General features: G+C 40.0%; 1 protein-coding gene across 1 annotated transcript in view; it reads right to left on the bottom strand.

Annotated features, from left to right (window-relative positions):
* The window catches only part of LOC124593676, a 422,343-nt gene that overhangs the window by 43,232 nt on the left and 363,000 nt on the right, over positions 1-16,111 (bottom strand). Inside the window, exons 27-28 of the mRNA XM_047131970.1 lie at positions 15,426-15,532; positions 5,538-5,626 (exon numbers count right to left, since the gene is read on the bottom strand). Of these exons, the coding sequence (XP_046987926.1) occupies positions 5,538-5,626; positions 15,426-15,532 (196 nt within the window). The remainder of the gene's footprint in view (positions 1-5,537; positions 5,627-15,425; positions 15,533-16,111) is intronic.

Raw genomic sequence — 16,111 nt, 5'->3', positions numbered from 1 at the left:
CAACCTGACAGAGAGAGAACTGGATGAGTCAACAATATCCGTGCTGTCGAAAGGCCTGAATATTGCTGCGACTCCAAGAATGTTACCAAAACGTGACATCATCAGCAACGCTGAGCAAGCCATACATGGACTCCTGCTGAGAGCAGCTGAGGGATTGAGGAGGGAGACCAGCAGGGTACTCGAGAAAGCAAGAATGCCAAAGAACAACATTACGGCAGAAGAGTGCAAGGCACTGTTGAACCTTCGTGATGACAACGGTATAAGGTCTTAGCAGCAGACAAAGGGAATGCGACAGTCCTACTTAAGCCAGAAGATTACTGGCAGAAGATCGGCACCTTACTATAAGATCCAGCATACAAAGAAGTGGGGAAAGACGCAACTGCTTCTGTTATGCGCAAGACCAACGATCTTCTCAAAAGCTCAGGACTTGACAGAAACACCATCGGGAAGCTTTACCCTCAGGCAACGGCTCCATCGTGACTGTATGGCCTCCCAAATATCCATAATGAGAATGTCCCACTACATCCTATATTGAACACCATATATTCTTCGACGTATGGTGTAGCCAAGCATCTAGCACAGCTGTTAAAACCACTCGTGGTTCACTGCCCTCACCATGTCAAGAACTCGACCAAATTTGTTAAGGTACTCCAAGGGTTACGCCTGGATGAGAAGGATCTACTAGGCAGCTTTGATGTCACTTCTCTTTTCACCCCAGTGCCGCTGGATGATTCCTTAGCTCTACTCAAAGATCACTTAGATGAGGACCACACTCAGGCTCTTTTGTCTTGTGTTAACCACAACGTACTTCAAATGTGGTGGGAAATTCTATGAACAAACAGATGGTGTTGTAATGGGTTTTCCCCCTGGCCCCAGGTATTGTCAACTTGTACATGGAGCACTTTGAAGATATGGCACTGAACACCGCCTGCCTACAGATACATAGATGACACTTTTGTGGTGTGGCCCCTTGGCAAGGAAAAACTACAGGAGTTCCTACGCCATCTCAATGGCATACATGACAGCATCAAATTCACCATGGAGGTAGAAGAGAATGGTTGCCTTCCCCTCTTGAATATTTTGATCAAGAAAAATCCAGACAGTACGTGGGACACTCGGTCCACAGGAATAAGATGCACACGGACTTATATCTCAATGCTTGGAGCTGCCACCATCCAGCACAACGTAACTCAGTACTGCATCCCTTAGCACAAAGAGCCAGGTCAATCTGTGACAGTGAGAGTTTGCCACGTAAGTTAGCACATCTGCAGGAAACCTTCCGAAAGAACGGCTACACTGAGACACATATAAGACATGCCTTGCGTGCAGACAAGAGGCGGGAGGAAAAACCAGAAGATGATGAAGCAAAATGTGTGGTGTTTCTGCCATTTGCTGGACCGCCAACAGCCAAGATTGCAAGAATATTAAAGAAGCACGAAATAATGACCATCTTTCGAACACCGAAAAAAGTCAAAGATATACTTGGTTCAACCAAAGACCAGCTGGGGTTGCAGATGCTGGGCATTTACAGTATTGGGCAGACACAATGATGTATCTCCCAGCACTGTACTGAACACATCAGGAACGTACAACTAGGACAGACAAACAAGTCTGTGGTAGCAGAACATAGCATTATCGAGGGACACACCTTCGAATTCGAAAAAACGAAGAAGCTGTGCAGCACCAACAGTTTCTGGGACTTGATCTTCGAAGAGGCAGTGGAGATATGTCTGCACAACGATTTAGTAAACAGGGATAGCGGTTTTCGGCTCAGTGCAGCGTGGAATCCCACAATTGACAAAATACATCAGGACTGCTCCGATCTGAAGGCAGCGGTGTCCACAGACAGATTGGATAGGCAACGGGTCTCGACGCTGAGCTTTGTCTGTCCATAGGATGGTCCAAGGGCAGCCCTCGTCAACTTCAATCCTTGAGAGAAAGTGGAGAGTGAAGTCAACGTGTCATTGTGCATTCTGTGGTGCAAGCTGCTGTATGATATGTATCTTGTAGAGATACCATTTGAGAATGGTTTAAAGATGTCAACAAGTGTACTCCAACTGGTCAGATGTGTGAGGCTATGAATCACGATGACTGATCATGGCAACTGGTGGCCATAGTTGGAACCTGACAGTGGCGCTGTGATGCATGGAAACCATGCACCCCATACTTTGGACATAAATGCTACCACAAGTTTGGTACTCGTATGGTAATTAGTTCCTGTGTAGTAACATGTTAAATGGGGGAAGTTTAATTATAACCACCAGGGCAATGTCCTTCCTGTCCCCAGAACACTATGCACATCACTTTTTTACTCACTACAACAGTTTGTTTGAAAATTGTCTTAACTGGAGATACAATGCGACAGTAATGCTTGCTTTCTGGGGTAAATTGAGCAATCAACATTTCTCTGCCTATAACTATCCCATCAAGCAACTCATCATTGGCATCATTGACTGCTATAGAAATGTCAATGCTGCTTTTAAGAAATTCATTTTGTTTTTGTGTGTCAGGTTTCTCAGCACCTAAAGGCACATGCTCCAGTGAACACCAATGCTTAGTGGCTTTTTCATGGAACAAGGATTGAGGTATCTGTGGAAATTGGCTACTAATATCCATAATCATGAAGTTATAGTCCTCCGTCACCAGCACCACAACATTGCCACTGAAGAGGAATGGTTTCCCATGACACTCTTCAATATGAACACTGTGACAACTTTTGGAAAATTGGCTACAGAAGCAAAGCACCATCTGACTGTTCATGATCCTTGACTCATATATGTGACATAGCTGACAATGAATTTCAGTTGGCACTATGTATTATACTTTTTTTTAATGCATGACACGCAACTGTATTAATAATGTTTTATTACTATCAGTTCAATATTTTACTATGATCTAGGTGTGAAAAGATCAATTATTAATCAAATGTCACATTTCTTGTGATCTTCATTTATTGTTGCCATTATTGAACACTGGTCCCCAAACGTACTACATTCTCATCCACAATTACTTTTCCTTTGAAGGCATCACATTCAATCAAATCCACAGTACAACATTAGGCACTCACATGGCCCATCCCATGTCAACCTATTCATGGGCCATCTAGAGGAATCCTTCCTAACCACCCAGAATCCCAACTCCCTCACCTGGTTCAGACTCACTGGTGATAAATTGGTGATCTGGACCAAAGGTGAGACACCCTATCCACATTCCTCCAGAACCTCAACATCTTCTCCCCCATTCAGTTCAGCTGGTCCTCCTCAACCTAACAAGCCTTCCTCAATGTGGACCTCCACGTCAATGTTAGGTACATTGGTAACTATGTCCATATCAAATTTACCAACCACCGGCAATACCTCCACTTTGACAGCTGCCATCCATTCTGTATCAAGAAGATTCTTCCATATAGCCTAGCCACACATAGCCATTGCATCTGTAATGACAAGCAGTTCCTCTCCAATTTACCAAGGATCTCACTGACACCATCAAAGACTAATATTATCCTCCCAACCTCGTACAGAAAAGATCTCCCATGCCTTGCCTCTTGTCACCTACTACCTCCCACATACCCACTTCCAGCCTCAAATGACCACTCCCCTCCCTTCATGATTCAGTACCACCCAGGACTGGAGCAACTGAATCATGTTCTCTGCCAGTGTTTCAACTGCCTCTTATTATGCCCTGAAATGAAGAATATCCTACCACTACCTTTCCCACCCACTATCTTTCCCACCACAACCACACTAGTATTCTGCTGCCCACTGAACCTACACAATATCATTGTCCATTCTTACTCCAACTGACCATAACCCCTCGCCTTATGACTCATTTCCCTGCAACAGATCTAGATGCAATAACTGTTCCATACATCTTCCAAACACCACCTATTCCAGTCTAGTCACAGGCATCTCCTATCCCTTCAAAGGCAGGACTACCAGTGAAATCAGTCATATGATCCACAAACTAAACTGCAGCCTGCTTTCTATGTGGACATGACAACTAACAAATTGTCTGTCTATGGGAATGGCCACTGGTAACTTGTGACCAAGAGACAGTTGGACTGTCCAGTTGCTGAACATGCCGCCGAATGCCATGTACTACATTTCAATGACTGCTTCACCACCTGTACTGTCTGGATCCTTCCCATCAACAGCAGCTTTTCTGAACTGCACAGATGGGAACTCGCCTAGCAATGTATCTTATGTTCCCATATCCCTCCCCTTCTTTTCCACCAAAACATCCAGTAGTCTTTTTCCCCCTTCTCTATTTCTCTCATCCCCTCCACACCCCTCCCGTCCCCCCCTCATCCTCCTCCTCCTCAAACCTCCCAACTACACCTAGCAGCCCTACCCTATCCCCACCACGTCCGTGCAAGCTCCCATAAGCCGCTCTACTCCTTCCCCCTCCCATATCCTGCCATCCCCCCCCCCCCCCCCTTCCTCACTTCAGCCTCCTCCTTACCTCCACTATCCACAGATTGCTTCTCCCATTAGACACAGTTGTGATCTGCAGCCTAGACTCAGCAGCCAATGACATTGGTCATGTGTGCGAGCTATGCTTGTATGAATGTGTGTCTGTTTTCTGCTTCAGAAGGAGGCCTTTTGGCTGAAAACTTAAAAGCACAACAGTCTTTGCTTTGTTGCTGTCTGCAACTCAATGTCCCCTCTGTATGGTGAGTAGGAATTTATGCTTTTCACAATATTGTCTTCTGTTCTTGTTTCTCTGAGATGGCCTACACTGGGGGGATATATTCACTATGTATCTGTGGAAGAAAAGTACATCAAATCTAATGACATCATTTAACAATTGGAAATCTATATAATACATGTCTCATCTACACTTTCACACTTACACAGAAAGCCAAATTGTTTCCTAGCACAAAAGATGTGATGCACTAGAATTCACAATTACAAGTGATTGTTATGTAAGTATCACAAAAACAATATAAATAGCTATGAGCACATTGTGACCAATTAATACTCATGGGTCACAAGTGATTGTCACCTATCTACAATCTACATAATGATCAGTTATAACTTTTCTAATGGTTCACACTATCTTTTGTGGTAAGATACCTGTTGGCTTTCTGCACATGTGTAAGAGTGTAGAAAGGACACATATTATATGGATGTTCATATCATTAAATGATAAGACATGTGATCAATAATTGATTTTTTCATACCTGGATGATGGTATAATAGCAAACGGATAGCAATTAAAAAAAAAGAAGGGGGGGGGGGGGGGGAACAGCTATTAATACAGTTGTGCATCATGATCATGCATTTCAAAAGATATGTTTTGCTGTTGGAAATCATATGCAAAAAATGTTATATTTTTTTGTACATTAAGAATCTTTATTACAGACTGAATGTTACAGGCTGTGGGAGAATGAACAAGAGCCATCATTTTCAGCCACTGCAGCAGAAGCTGATGACAGATGAGATTGCCTGGCTGTCATATAATTGTTATATCATAGCTCTGTCACAGATACACTGTATTCCTGACTAAATGATGGCACTTCTAGAAAAATTACTTACTCTGTTCAATATTGTTCAGCAGAGCAGCACTCAGCTGGAGGCAGAAGTCAGGAGACAAGTGACTGAGAGATACTGCAGCATCTTCCTTGCTGAAATAACAGTGCATTACTTTATACAAAATGACTTTAAAGGAATTCCTTACTGCTATGTCATAGTTACAAAGGCAATCAGTTAATAAACTATAGAATGCAAATCGCAACAGTAGGTGTTCACATGAAACTGGAAGTATGTGTCTAAAATGAATGTGTGGAAGCAGGCGAATGTAGCATCAGAACACTGTGTACTGAGTGACCACTGTCATGTGTAAAATGAAGTCAACTGCAGCTTCTAAATCTTCTTTTTGATTTTGTACACACTGAAAGCCTATAAAATGATGGATCTGTTTATGATGAAGTTGTTTCAGTCACTAGGAGAGCTGAATTCAACTTAGAAACACAGTGGTTCAAGTACCATTGACACTAAAGTGAAGAAGATAATGATTAACATGGTTAACAATATTCTAAAAACATACTGATGATTTGCCATGGCAACATGTTCACAATTTTGCATGGCTGCCTGCATGCAGGCTGCATCTCTTCAAGACTGATGTTAAGATTACTGATGTCTGGACAAAAATTGGCGTGCACAGATATTTGTCAGTGTTTCAGCCAAGGAGTTTGATGATCATCTCAAGCTCTTTCAACATTTGTGATGAAAGCAGGCTTCATAATGAAGACTCTCAAAGTCAAATGTGGAGGTATAGCTGAGAAATTATCTGGTTCACTAACACCAAGAAAGGCCAAGGCTAACGAGGGGCCTACACATGGAAGGCAAAGGTGATTTCTCACTCAGTGTGACATGGATATGTTTACCGATGTTAATTTATATTCTTTTTCCCTCTGTTTTTAACATGTATATCACCAGCTCGCTGCAAGGAGTACCCTAGAAAATGGAACTGTGTCATTAGTTCAGTGTGAAAATTAAAAATGTGTGTAAAGAATTAGGAGGATGGCTGAGCACTGACTATACAGATGATGGAATGAGGAATGAGCGGTGTAACACACACACACACACACACACACACACACACACACGCGTGCGAAACTACAACTGCAACTCTGTCTAAAAGATATGATTTAATGAAAGAGAGTTCATTGGTATTGCCATCACAGTGTTCAAATTTATATATAATGGTATCATGTGATACACAATCAAATTCATTGCTCATATCAAAGAGCATAGCACAGGCAAAACAATGTCTTTCAAAACTTTTGAGAACATTCTAACAAGAGACTTTACAGCTGCAGTGATGGACAGCATTGGCCTAAATCAACTTAATCGACAAGAAATTATTAGTTTAAATCCTTTATTGTACTTTTGTCAAAGTTGCGTTTAATTATGCTGGTGACTAGTTTCGAACTATAAAGTTCCTTTCCAAACCAGGTCTATTAAAGCTGCAGTAACAGCACTTGGTTGCACAACAGTCAATTTAGATATAAGTAATATACATATAATACAGTCACATGAAGTGTCAAAACAGTTTCATAGTGTAGATATGTTTACAAGATGCAGTTGAACTAGACTCTAGAGGGTTGGGGGGGTTGGGTTGTTTGGGGAAGGAGACCAGACAGCGAGGTCATCGGTCTCATTGGATTAGGGAAGGATGGGGAAGAAAGTCGGCCTTGCCCTTTGAAAGGAACCATCCCGGAATTTGCCTGGAGCGATTTAGGGAAATCACGGAATACCTGAATCAGGATGGCCGGACGCGGGATTGAACCGTCGTCCTCCCGAATGCGAGTCCAGTGTCTAACTGAACTAGACTCTAGAGCTGCCTATTTCTAAGCCCAACATATGGGAGTCTGTGTGGCAGTCAAATGATGGTATGTCTGTATGATCCTCCTGCAGACACAAAATTTAAAACTTCAGCTTTCCTTTTGCTCTCTTCTATTATAAACCCAGGCTGGTCAACGAGAGGCTGGATAGAAGCAATCGACCCACCTACTGATTTTACACAGCACCTGAATTATCTCGGATTCTCGGCAATATCTTACACACACGTATGATGGTGGAAGTTGTTGTAAACCATAAATCTAAATGATCTGATAACAGTGGGTTTATCACACGACAGTTTAGTTCATTTATATCTATTTAATTTCATCCATATTTTGCAGCTTCAAATGTGACTGTATTCAGTACAGTGGAAGTATGAATTAAAAAAAAGCCTTCAGTCACAACTTTTCATGTTGTATTAAGTACACAATGCATTTTGGAGCTGTAAGGCATATTCCTGTTGTGAAAAGGTTTGATGATAGATTATGAGCTTTGTGTCAAACTCGGAAAATATCTGCAAAATAGTGGGAAAGATGAACAGCGTAAAATTATCGTGTAACCAAAGCATTTATAACGTTTTAGCAACATCATATATTCTTTTCTCAATGCTGCTCATACATATCACTTCACTTAAGAGGCACATTTGCATACACATGTTTGTAAACACTTCACAGATGGTTTTGTACGTGGTGTGATCAAAGATGAAGTTATTTGTAGATTCTGGTTTTTTGATTTTGTGGAGGTATCTTTTCAGATGTTCTAACAGATTTATGGTCTTACCATTGGCTTCATTATGTAGTACTGCCAAATTGTTTTGTAGACTGTTGATGACGTGTTTCATTTCCAAGATATATTGCACAATAACTGATTTTTCAAAGTGGTTGAGCCTGAAAGCATTTAAGTATTCTTGAAGTTTCTGCCTGTTTTCCCTACATACGTAGCAGTCAAGATAACTGGATCACGATACTTTGTACACTCCACTGTTATTGTATGTTTGTGTATTTGATTTTGTGTTTTGGATGAGTAAGTTACCCAACTTCTTATTACTTGAGAATGCAACTTTACATTTGTTTTTTTGAAAAGGTTAGCGAATTTTTGTGATATGGGCTCCGGGTATGGGATACTGGCAAATATTTTCTCTTCTTTCACAATGTGGCCATTTGTTGTCTTACTTTTTTGTATTTGTCTAAATTGTCAATTGTTTTTGCTGTGTAGCCATTGCTTATGGCAATGCCCTTTATTGCATCTATCTCTATCTTGAGGGTGTTTTCTTCTAAATCAAGAGAGTGTACTCTGTGTAGCATGGACCTACATGCAGCATGTTTCTGTGTGGTGGGATGGCATGATAAGTTGTCCAATGTTACGTCTGTGTATGTGTGCTTTCTGTGTATGCTGAACTTATGTTTTTGTAGGCGGTTTTTAGATCCAGGAAATTTATTCTTTTGTTTTTCTGATGTTGTAATATGAATTTTATGTTTTTGTGGAAAGAACTGAATACTGCTAGTAGTTCTTCAATCTCCTCGTTTGTTCCATCAAATAGCAGCAAGGTATCATCAACATATCACCAGTAATACATAATTTTGCTTTTGAGTCTATTTTTTCCATCAAAGAACTTACTTTCCAGATGACTGAGAAATATATCTGCTGGAAAACTTGATAAGCTACTGCCCTGGGGATGACTCTCTTTCTGTTGGTAAACTTGCCCATTAAATGTAAAGTAGTTGGGGGACAACACTGGCTGCAACAAGTCCTTGACTTCTGATGTTTCTGTAACTGGCGATTTTTTATGTTTTACTAAGTTTTCAAAGATTATGTCTGCTCTCTCTTATATTTGCAAATACGTTAGTTACATCAAAAGAGACAAACGTGGCACCTACAGGAATATTTGTATCTATAATTTTAGTTGCTAATTCATTTATGTTCTTAACTGAGTATGATTTATCAAACGTATAGTACTGCTTCAGAATTTCATTCAGTAATTGGGAAACCTTGGACACAGGCGTATTTTCAGAATTAACAATAGGCCTCAACGGATCATGTGGTTTATGGGTCTTAGGTTGAGCTCTCTGTCTCAGGACTGTGGGAGTCATTAATGTGCATGTTTTTGCTTGTTTTTCTGTGAAAAGGACGTTGCATTTATTAACCATTTTTCTAATTTTGTTTTTGAATTTTACAGTTGGAACTTGTTTGAGCTCTGTTATGTTGTTTTCAGAAAAGAAAGTAAGTGTTTTAGTGATGTATTCATCTTTGTTCATAATTACTACAGTATTGCTTTTGTCAGCTTTCAGAATCTTGACATTTTATTATTGAGTTTCATGTTTATGCTGTTTACTAGCTTTCTCTGTTGATAAACTGCCGATATGGTTGCTCTATTGGTTGGAGGATGGAATTCACTTATTGTACAGCCATGGCGCCTTCCATGACCACTAGCGGCGTACATCGGCCCCACATAATGCCACCCCAAAACAGAAGGTAACCTCCACCTTGCTGCCCTCGCTGGACAGTGTGTCTAAGGCATTCAGCCTGACCGGGTTGCCTCCAAAACCGACTCCGACGATTGTCTGGTTGAAGGCATATGCGACACTCATCGGTGAAGAGAACGTGATGCCAATCCTGAGTGGTCCATTCAGCCTGGTTGTTGGGCCCATCTGTACTGCACTGTGTGGTGTTGTGGTTGCAAAGATCGACCTCACCATAGACGTCAGGAGTGAAGTTGCACATCATGCATTCTATTGCGCACAGTTTTTGTCATAAATCGATGTCCTGTGGCTGCACGAAAAGCACTATTCAACATGGTGGTGTTGCTGTCAGGGTTCCTCCAAGCCATAATCCGTAGGTAGTGGTCATCCACTGCAGTAGTAGCCCTTGGGTGGTCTGAGCAAGGCATGCCATCGAAAGTTCCTGTCTTTCTGTATTTCCTCTATGTCCGAACCACATCACTTTGGTTCACTCCAAGACGCCTAAACACTTCCGTTGTTGAGAGCCCTTCCTGGCACAAAGTAACAATGCGGACATGATCAAACCGCAGTATTGACCGTCTAGGCATGGTTGTACAACAGACAACACAAGCTGTGTACCTTCTTCTTGGTGGAATGACTGGACTTTAATGGCTGTTGGACCCCTCTGTCTAATAGGTGCTGCTCATGCATGGTTGTTTACATCTTTGGGCAGTTTTAGTAACATCTCTGAACAGTCAAAGGGACTGTGTCTGTGATACAATATCCACAGTCTATGTCTATCTTCAGGAGTTCTGGGACCGGGGTGACGCAAAAAAATTTTTTTGGATGTGTGTAGAACACGAGGACACCAAAAGCATTAATTTCCTGGATCTAAAAACCTCCAACAGAAACCTGAGTCCAGCATACACAGAAAGCACACATACATAGGCATAACACTGGACAACTCATCATGTCATCCCACCACACAGGAACATGCTGATTTAGGTCCATGCTACACAGAGTACACTCTATTGATTAAGAAGAAAACACTATCAAGATAGAGATAGATACAATAAAGAGCACTGCCATAAGCAATGACTATACAATGAAAAAAATTGACAATTTAGACACACAAAGACACAAACGTAAGACAACAAATGGCCACACTGTGAAAGAAGAGAATATACTTGCCAGTATCCCATACCTGGGGCCCATATCACAAAAATTTGCTAATCTTTTCAAAAAAACAAATATAAAGTTGCATTCTCCGCTAATAAGAAGTTAGGTAACTTACGCATCCATAACACAAAATCAAATACACAAACATACAACAAAAGTGGAGTGTACAAAGTATCATGCTCCAGTATGTAGGAAAAATAAGCAGAAACTTCAAGAATACTTATAATGCTTTCAGGCTCAACCACTCTGAAAAGTCAGTTATTGCAAACATATCTTGGAAATAAAACATGTCATCAACAGTCTACAAAACAATTTGGTAGTACAACATAATGAAGCCAGTAGGTAAGACCCTAAATCTGTTAGAACGTCTGGAAATATACCTCCACAAAATAAGAAAAACGAGAATCTATGTTAAATGAACAAACAGATTTCGCAAGCCACAGTTATTTCAGTTATTTTAAAGACCTATTCTTAAGTTATTCCCTATTGAAATATGCTCACTACTTTTATATACTTGAATTTAGCATATTTCGTGACAGTACCCACTTTTTCGTGGATGTTTATAAGATGATATTTGCCTTTTTGGTGTTGGCTTCAGTCGTTTAGTGAAAGTGATTTCATAATGCTGTTTTGTCGGCTGCGGAAATGTCCTGGTTCAATGCGTTTGCCTCATTTTTGGTGCTTCAAATACCATTTTGCCAAATGTGCTTCCTTCTTGATGTTTATATAAAAAAGTAGTAGAATAACTCATTTTTGCTGGTCACTTGGAAATTATTATAACGGGGACCTGTACATTGTTCCACCGTCACACACCGAGTGTTCACTGCTGACTGACTACGGTCAAAGACGACTCCAGTGTCAAAGACATTTCACACAACACACAAGCTTCCACTTGTAACCAGTCTCTTTGATATTATTCGTCACATCTACTAATATTAATCAATATGCTGTCACTCTTGAACATATAAGCACATTAGCATAAAATAAGGCAAATTACAATTCACAAAAAATATTCTGACAAAAGTATAAGAAAACATTTACAACCTCCCTCACTAGATTTGGTATCGACAAATCCGGTAGAAAATAACACATCTCCCAGATCCATTACACTCTATATATCAATTGTTTAATAATTAGGTCTTTAGTACTACGAAGAAGTTCATCTTTGATCACACTATGTACAAAAACGTTTGTGAAGTGTTAACAAACATGTGTATGCAAATGTGCCTCTTGAGTGAAGTGATATATAAGAGCATCATGGAGAAAAGACTGTATGATGGTTCTAAAATGTTAAAAATGGTTTTCTTGGATTACTTGGTAAGTTTCCACTTTTCCATCTTTTCCACTAATTTGCAAATCTTTTCCGTGTTTGACTTATGAAATTCATAACCTAACATCAAATATTTTTATGACAGGAATATGCATTTCACCTCATTCAAGAGCAAAAATAAAGCATGTATTAAGAAAAATTACATCTGATGATGGACCTGCAGAGACAGAAATGCATTGTGCACTGAATAAAACATGAAAAATAGTGTGACTGAAGGTTTTTTTTCCTTCTTTTTTTTTTCATACTTCCACTACATTTATATCTAGGTTGGTTCAAATGGTTCAAATGGCTCTGAGCACTATGGGACTTAACTTCTGAGGTCATCAGTCCCCTAGAACTTAGAACTACTTAAACCTAACTAACCTAAGGACATCACACACATCCATGCCCGAGGCAGGATTCGAACCTGCGACCGTTGCGGTCACGCGGTTCCAGACTGTAGCGCCTAGAACCGCTCGGCCACTCCGGTCGGCATCTAGGTTGGTAATTGTATTGTTAAAGTACGTGTCTCATCTTGATGAAAGTTCATTAGTACAATACATTTTGATAGCTCTTAAAAAATTCAAAAAGCAGGTCAGGTCAAAGTTTGCATTTTACAGCCTATGTTAAGATTGGTCATGTTTCACTGTCAGATAATTAGTGAGATTCTTAACATGGTCAGATATCACAGTAACATCAGAATGTGAATTACTGTGGGCAGAGACAAGTATTGGCTTAGTGACAGAAAGTGGTACAGCTCTAATTTCAAGAACTTTGATTTAAGAAAACATATCAATATACACTGTGTCACAGTTAATGTTAACAGCTTTATTTACAAAAATAACACCTTCTTCAAAGCTAATTTTAATCCAACAAAAACTAGTTGCTAACACATATCCTTCTGGAATGTATAAGGCAGATTCAGTTTGTGTGAACCATTGTTCATTTCCACGAAAGATATTATCAGTAGCTTATGCTTAAGATGATATCAACTTCATTTAAGTAATTTAGAAGTGAGGGAAACAGCTCACCAAACAGTGGAAGCATTGAATCATTGAAAGGTGTACATAAAGGAATAAAACTCCTCTAGCTTTTGGACAAATTTGTTCATGAGAATCAATTACATGCACCCACACACGTTTGCACGGGTTCACGCATATTGACGCGCATGCCTTAATGACTCAACGCTTCCATTATTAGGTGAGTTCTTTCCTTTACTCCTAAGTTATTGATGTTCTGCCAGGACTGTCTGTACCATGTCTGTTTCATTTAATTTGTTTCCAGCTGACTGAATATTTGCTATTGGAAGTGGGGTTTAGGTATACACTTCAATCCAATGTTCTGATTTTCTCAAAACAGTAGGGCTACCACTGACCTGATTATTTGTACTTAACTCTTGTATGTGTTCATCATTCTGAAGCCTATATGTTTCCACATGTTGAGACTACCTACTAGGTAACTGTGCTCTTTGTCCTCAATTATCGCTATCTTCCCCTGCAGTTTTCGTCCTCCACAGCTCCATTTAATAACATGGAAATTATTTCATGATGCCTTACCACCTATAATTCTGCCCTTCTTCTCACAGTTTTTCAAATGTTCATTTCTTTGCCAGTTCTGTGGAAAACTGCCTCATTCTATATCTTAGCAGTCCACATCCTGCTACAGCACCACATCTCAAAGACTTTGATTCTCTTCTTTTCTAGTGTTTGCACTCACAAATGCTCTCTCTGCCCGTGTTCTTCTGCTTTTTGTGTCCTCTTTGCCTCATCTGTCATGTCTTATTATGGTTCCAAGATAGCAGAATTCCTTCACTTCATCTCCTTCGTAACCACTAACTTCAATGTTTATTGCTAACCTCATTTATGCTACTTAACATAAGTTTCATCTTTGTTTGGTTTACTCTCAATCCACACTCTGTACACAGCAAATCATTCAGTGCACTCAAAAGGTCCTGTGATTCTTCTTCAATTTAACAGGAAAGTAATGTCCTCAGTGAATCTTATCATTGATATCTTGTCACTCTGAATTTTAACACCACCAGTGAACCTCTCTTATCTCTGTTAATGCTTTTCCGAAGTCTAGATTGAACAGAAGGAGTGAAAGACTGCATACCTATCTTATACTCTTACCAATCTACGGACTTCATTTTTGGCCTTCCATCCTTATCGTTCCACCTTCGTGCTTGTAAGTACTGTACATTATACATCTTTCTCTATAGCTTACTCCTATTTTTCTCAGAATTTTGAACATCTTGCACCATTCTACAATGTCAATTTATTTTTATTTTTTATTTTTTTTATATATATAAATTAATATACCCACTGAATGTGTCCTGAGTTTTCTTAAATCTTGCTTCCATTATCAAACATATTATCAAGATTACCTGCCTGGGGCATTTACCTTTCCAAAAGCCAAACTGGTTGTCATTTAGCAGCTCCTCAATTTTACTTGCCATTCTTCTGGATATTATTCTTGACAGCAACTTCAAAGCATGAGCTGTTAAGCTGAATGTATGTAATTGTTACAAATAACTGCCCTGGAATGTGTGGATTACATTTTCCAGAAACTATGATGGTATGTTTCTAGTCCCATAGATCCTACACACCAACTTGAATAGTCATGTGGTTCCACTTTCTCCCAGTGATTTTAGAAATTCAGAAGGAATTTTGTCTGCCTTATTTATTGCAAATCTTTCATAGTACTGTTAAACTTGGACTTTAATACTGAATACCCTATGTCTTCCATCTCAGCTGCCATTCCTGCTTCTATCATGTCATCAGACATGTCCTCCCGTCAGAGAGCTTCAGTGTAATCTTTCCACCTATCCACTCTCACTGCACTTAACAGTGGAATTCCCGATGCACCACTGATGTTGTTGCCCTTGTTTTTGATTTCACGGAACGTTATTTCTTAACAACTTTGCTGCAAATATTTTGCCTTGGTGTCCCTGTATTTCTTATTTATTTCACACCAAGTGACATACACTGGTGCATGCTGTGTGTTTAGCTGTTCCAAAAAAAATAAACATCACGAAAGACATCATGTTTCAGACATCAATTTGAAAGCTTGATTTCTCTAGAGCCTCTTTATTTGTGATCTTGTTTGTTTAGTTTAATAAAATATAATTAAAACAAAAATAAATAATGAACTTACCAGAAAAGTTGAAGGCCAAGAGGAAAAAATAGTTTGGACATGTATTTCAGCAGCAGATCTTCTAAATGATTCACTGGTAGAGCATTCTGCAACCAAAATTCTATACCCTGCCAAAATTACAAGAAAGTTTCAGCAGTTTATTGCAAGCTAAGTTAAATTATTTGTACAATCACACAATATAAAAGGAATACTTGGAGGGGGAATAAAGATTAAACTCAATGCGCAATGAATCCACAATCTTCAGTGCAGATGGACAGTATCATTTGACCTCCAAGCAGGAATCTACAATTAGTGAGCATGGGGGACATGGATGGGGATTGTGGATAGGAGGCAACTGGTGGGAATGAGTCTTGGCCGGGGAGTGTGCCGAGGTAGTCTGTTCATTTGCGATAAACACTGTGTCCAGATGGTGCAGTGTCCAATGTAACTGCCGAGTCAGCAGGAGATCCTGGTTTGGGTCTCAGTCTGGCACACACCGATCCCAATGCAGCTGATATCATCAGTTTCTTCCCTTTCCTGCTCCCGCTCCCCACCCTTCTACTGCCAATCTGCGTCAGAGAGGGTGAACATGATGTGAAAGTCTTTGACATGTTGTCGTTAATGCTTCTTAATGTTTGTGTGCATTCCAAGTTCATACTTGCCTTGTGATTTCAGACAGTATTTGTGACTGTGAAGTAATTAATGTT

The sequence above is a fragment of the Schistocerca americana genome, chromosome 2 (assembly GCF_021461395.2).
Source record: "Schistocerca americana isolate TAMUIC-IGC-003095 chromosome 2, iqSchAmer2.1, whole genome shotgun sequence".
Lineage (NCBI taxonomy): Eukaryota > Metazoa > Arthropoda > Insecta > Orthoptera > Acrididae > Schistocerca > Schistocerca americana.
Note: the sequence above shows the minus strand (reverse complement) of the source record. Positions and strands in the feature narration are given on the sequence as shown.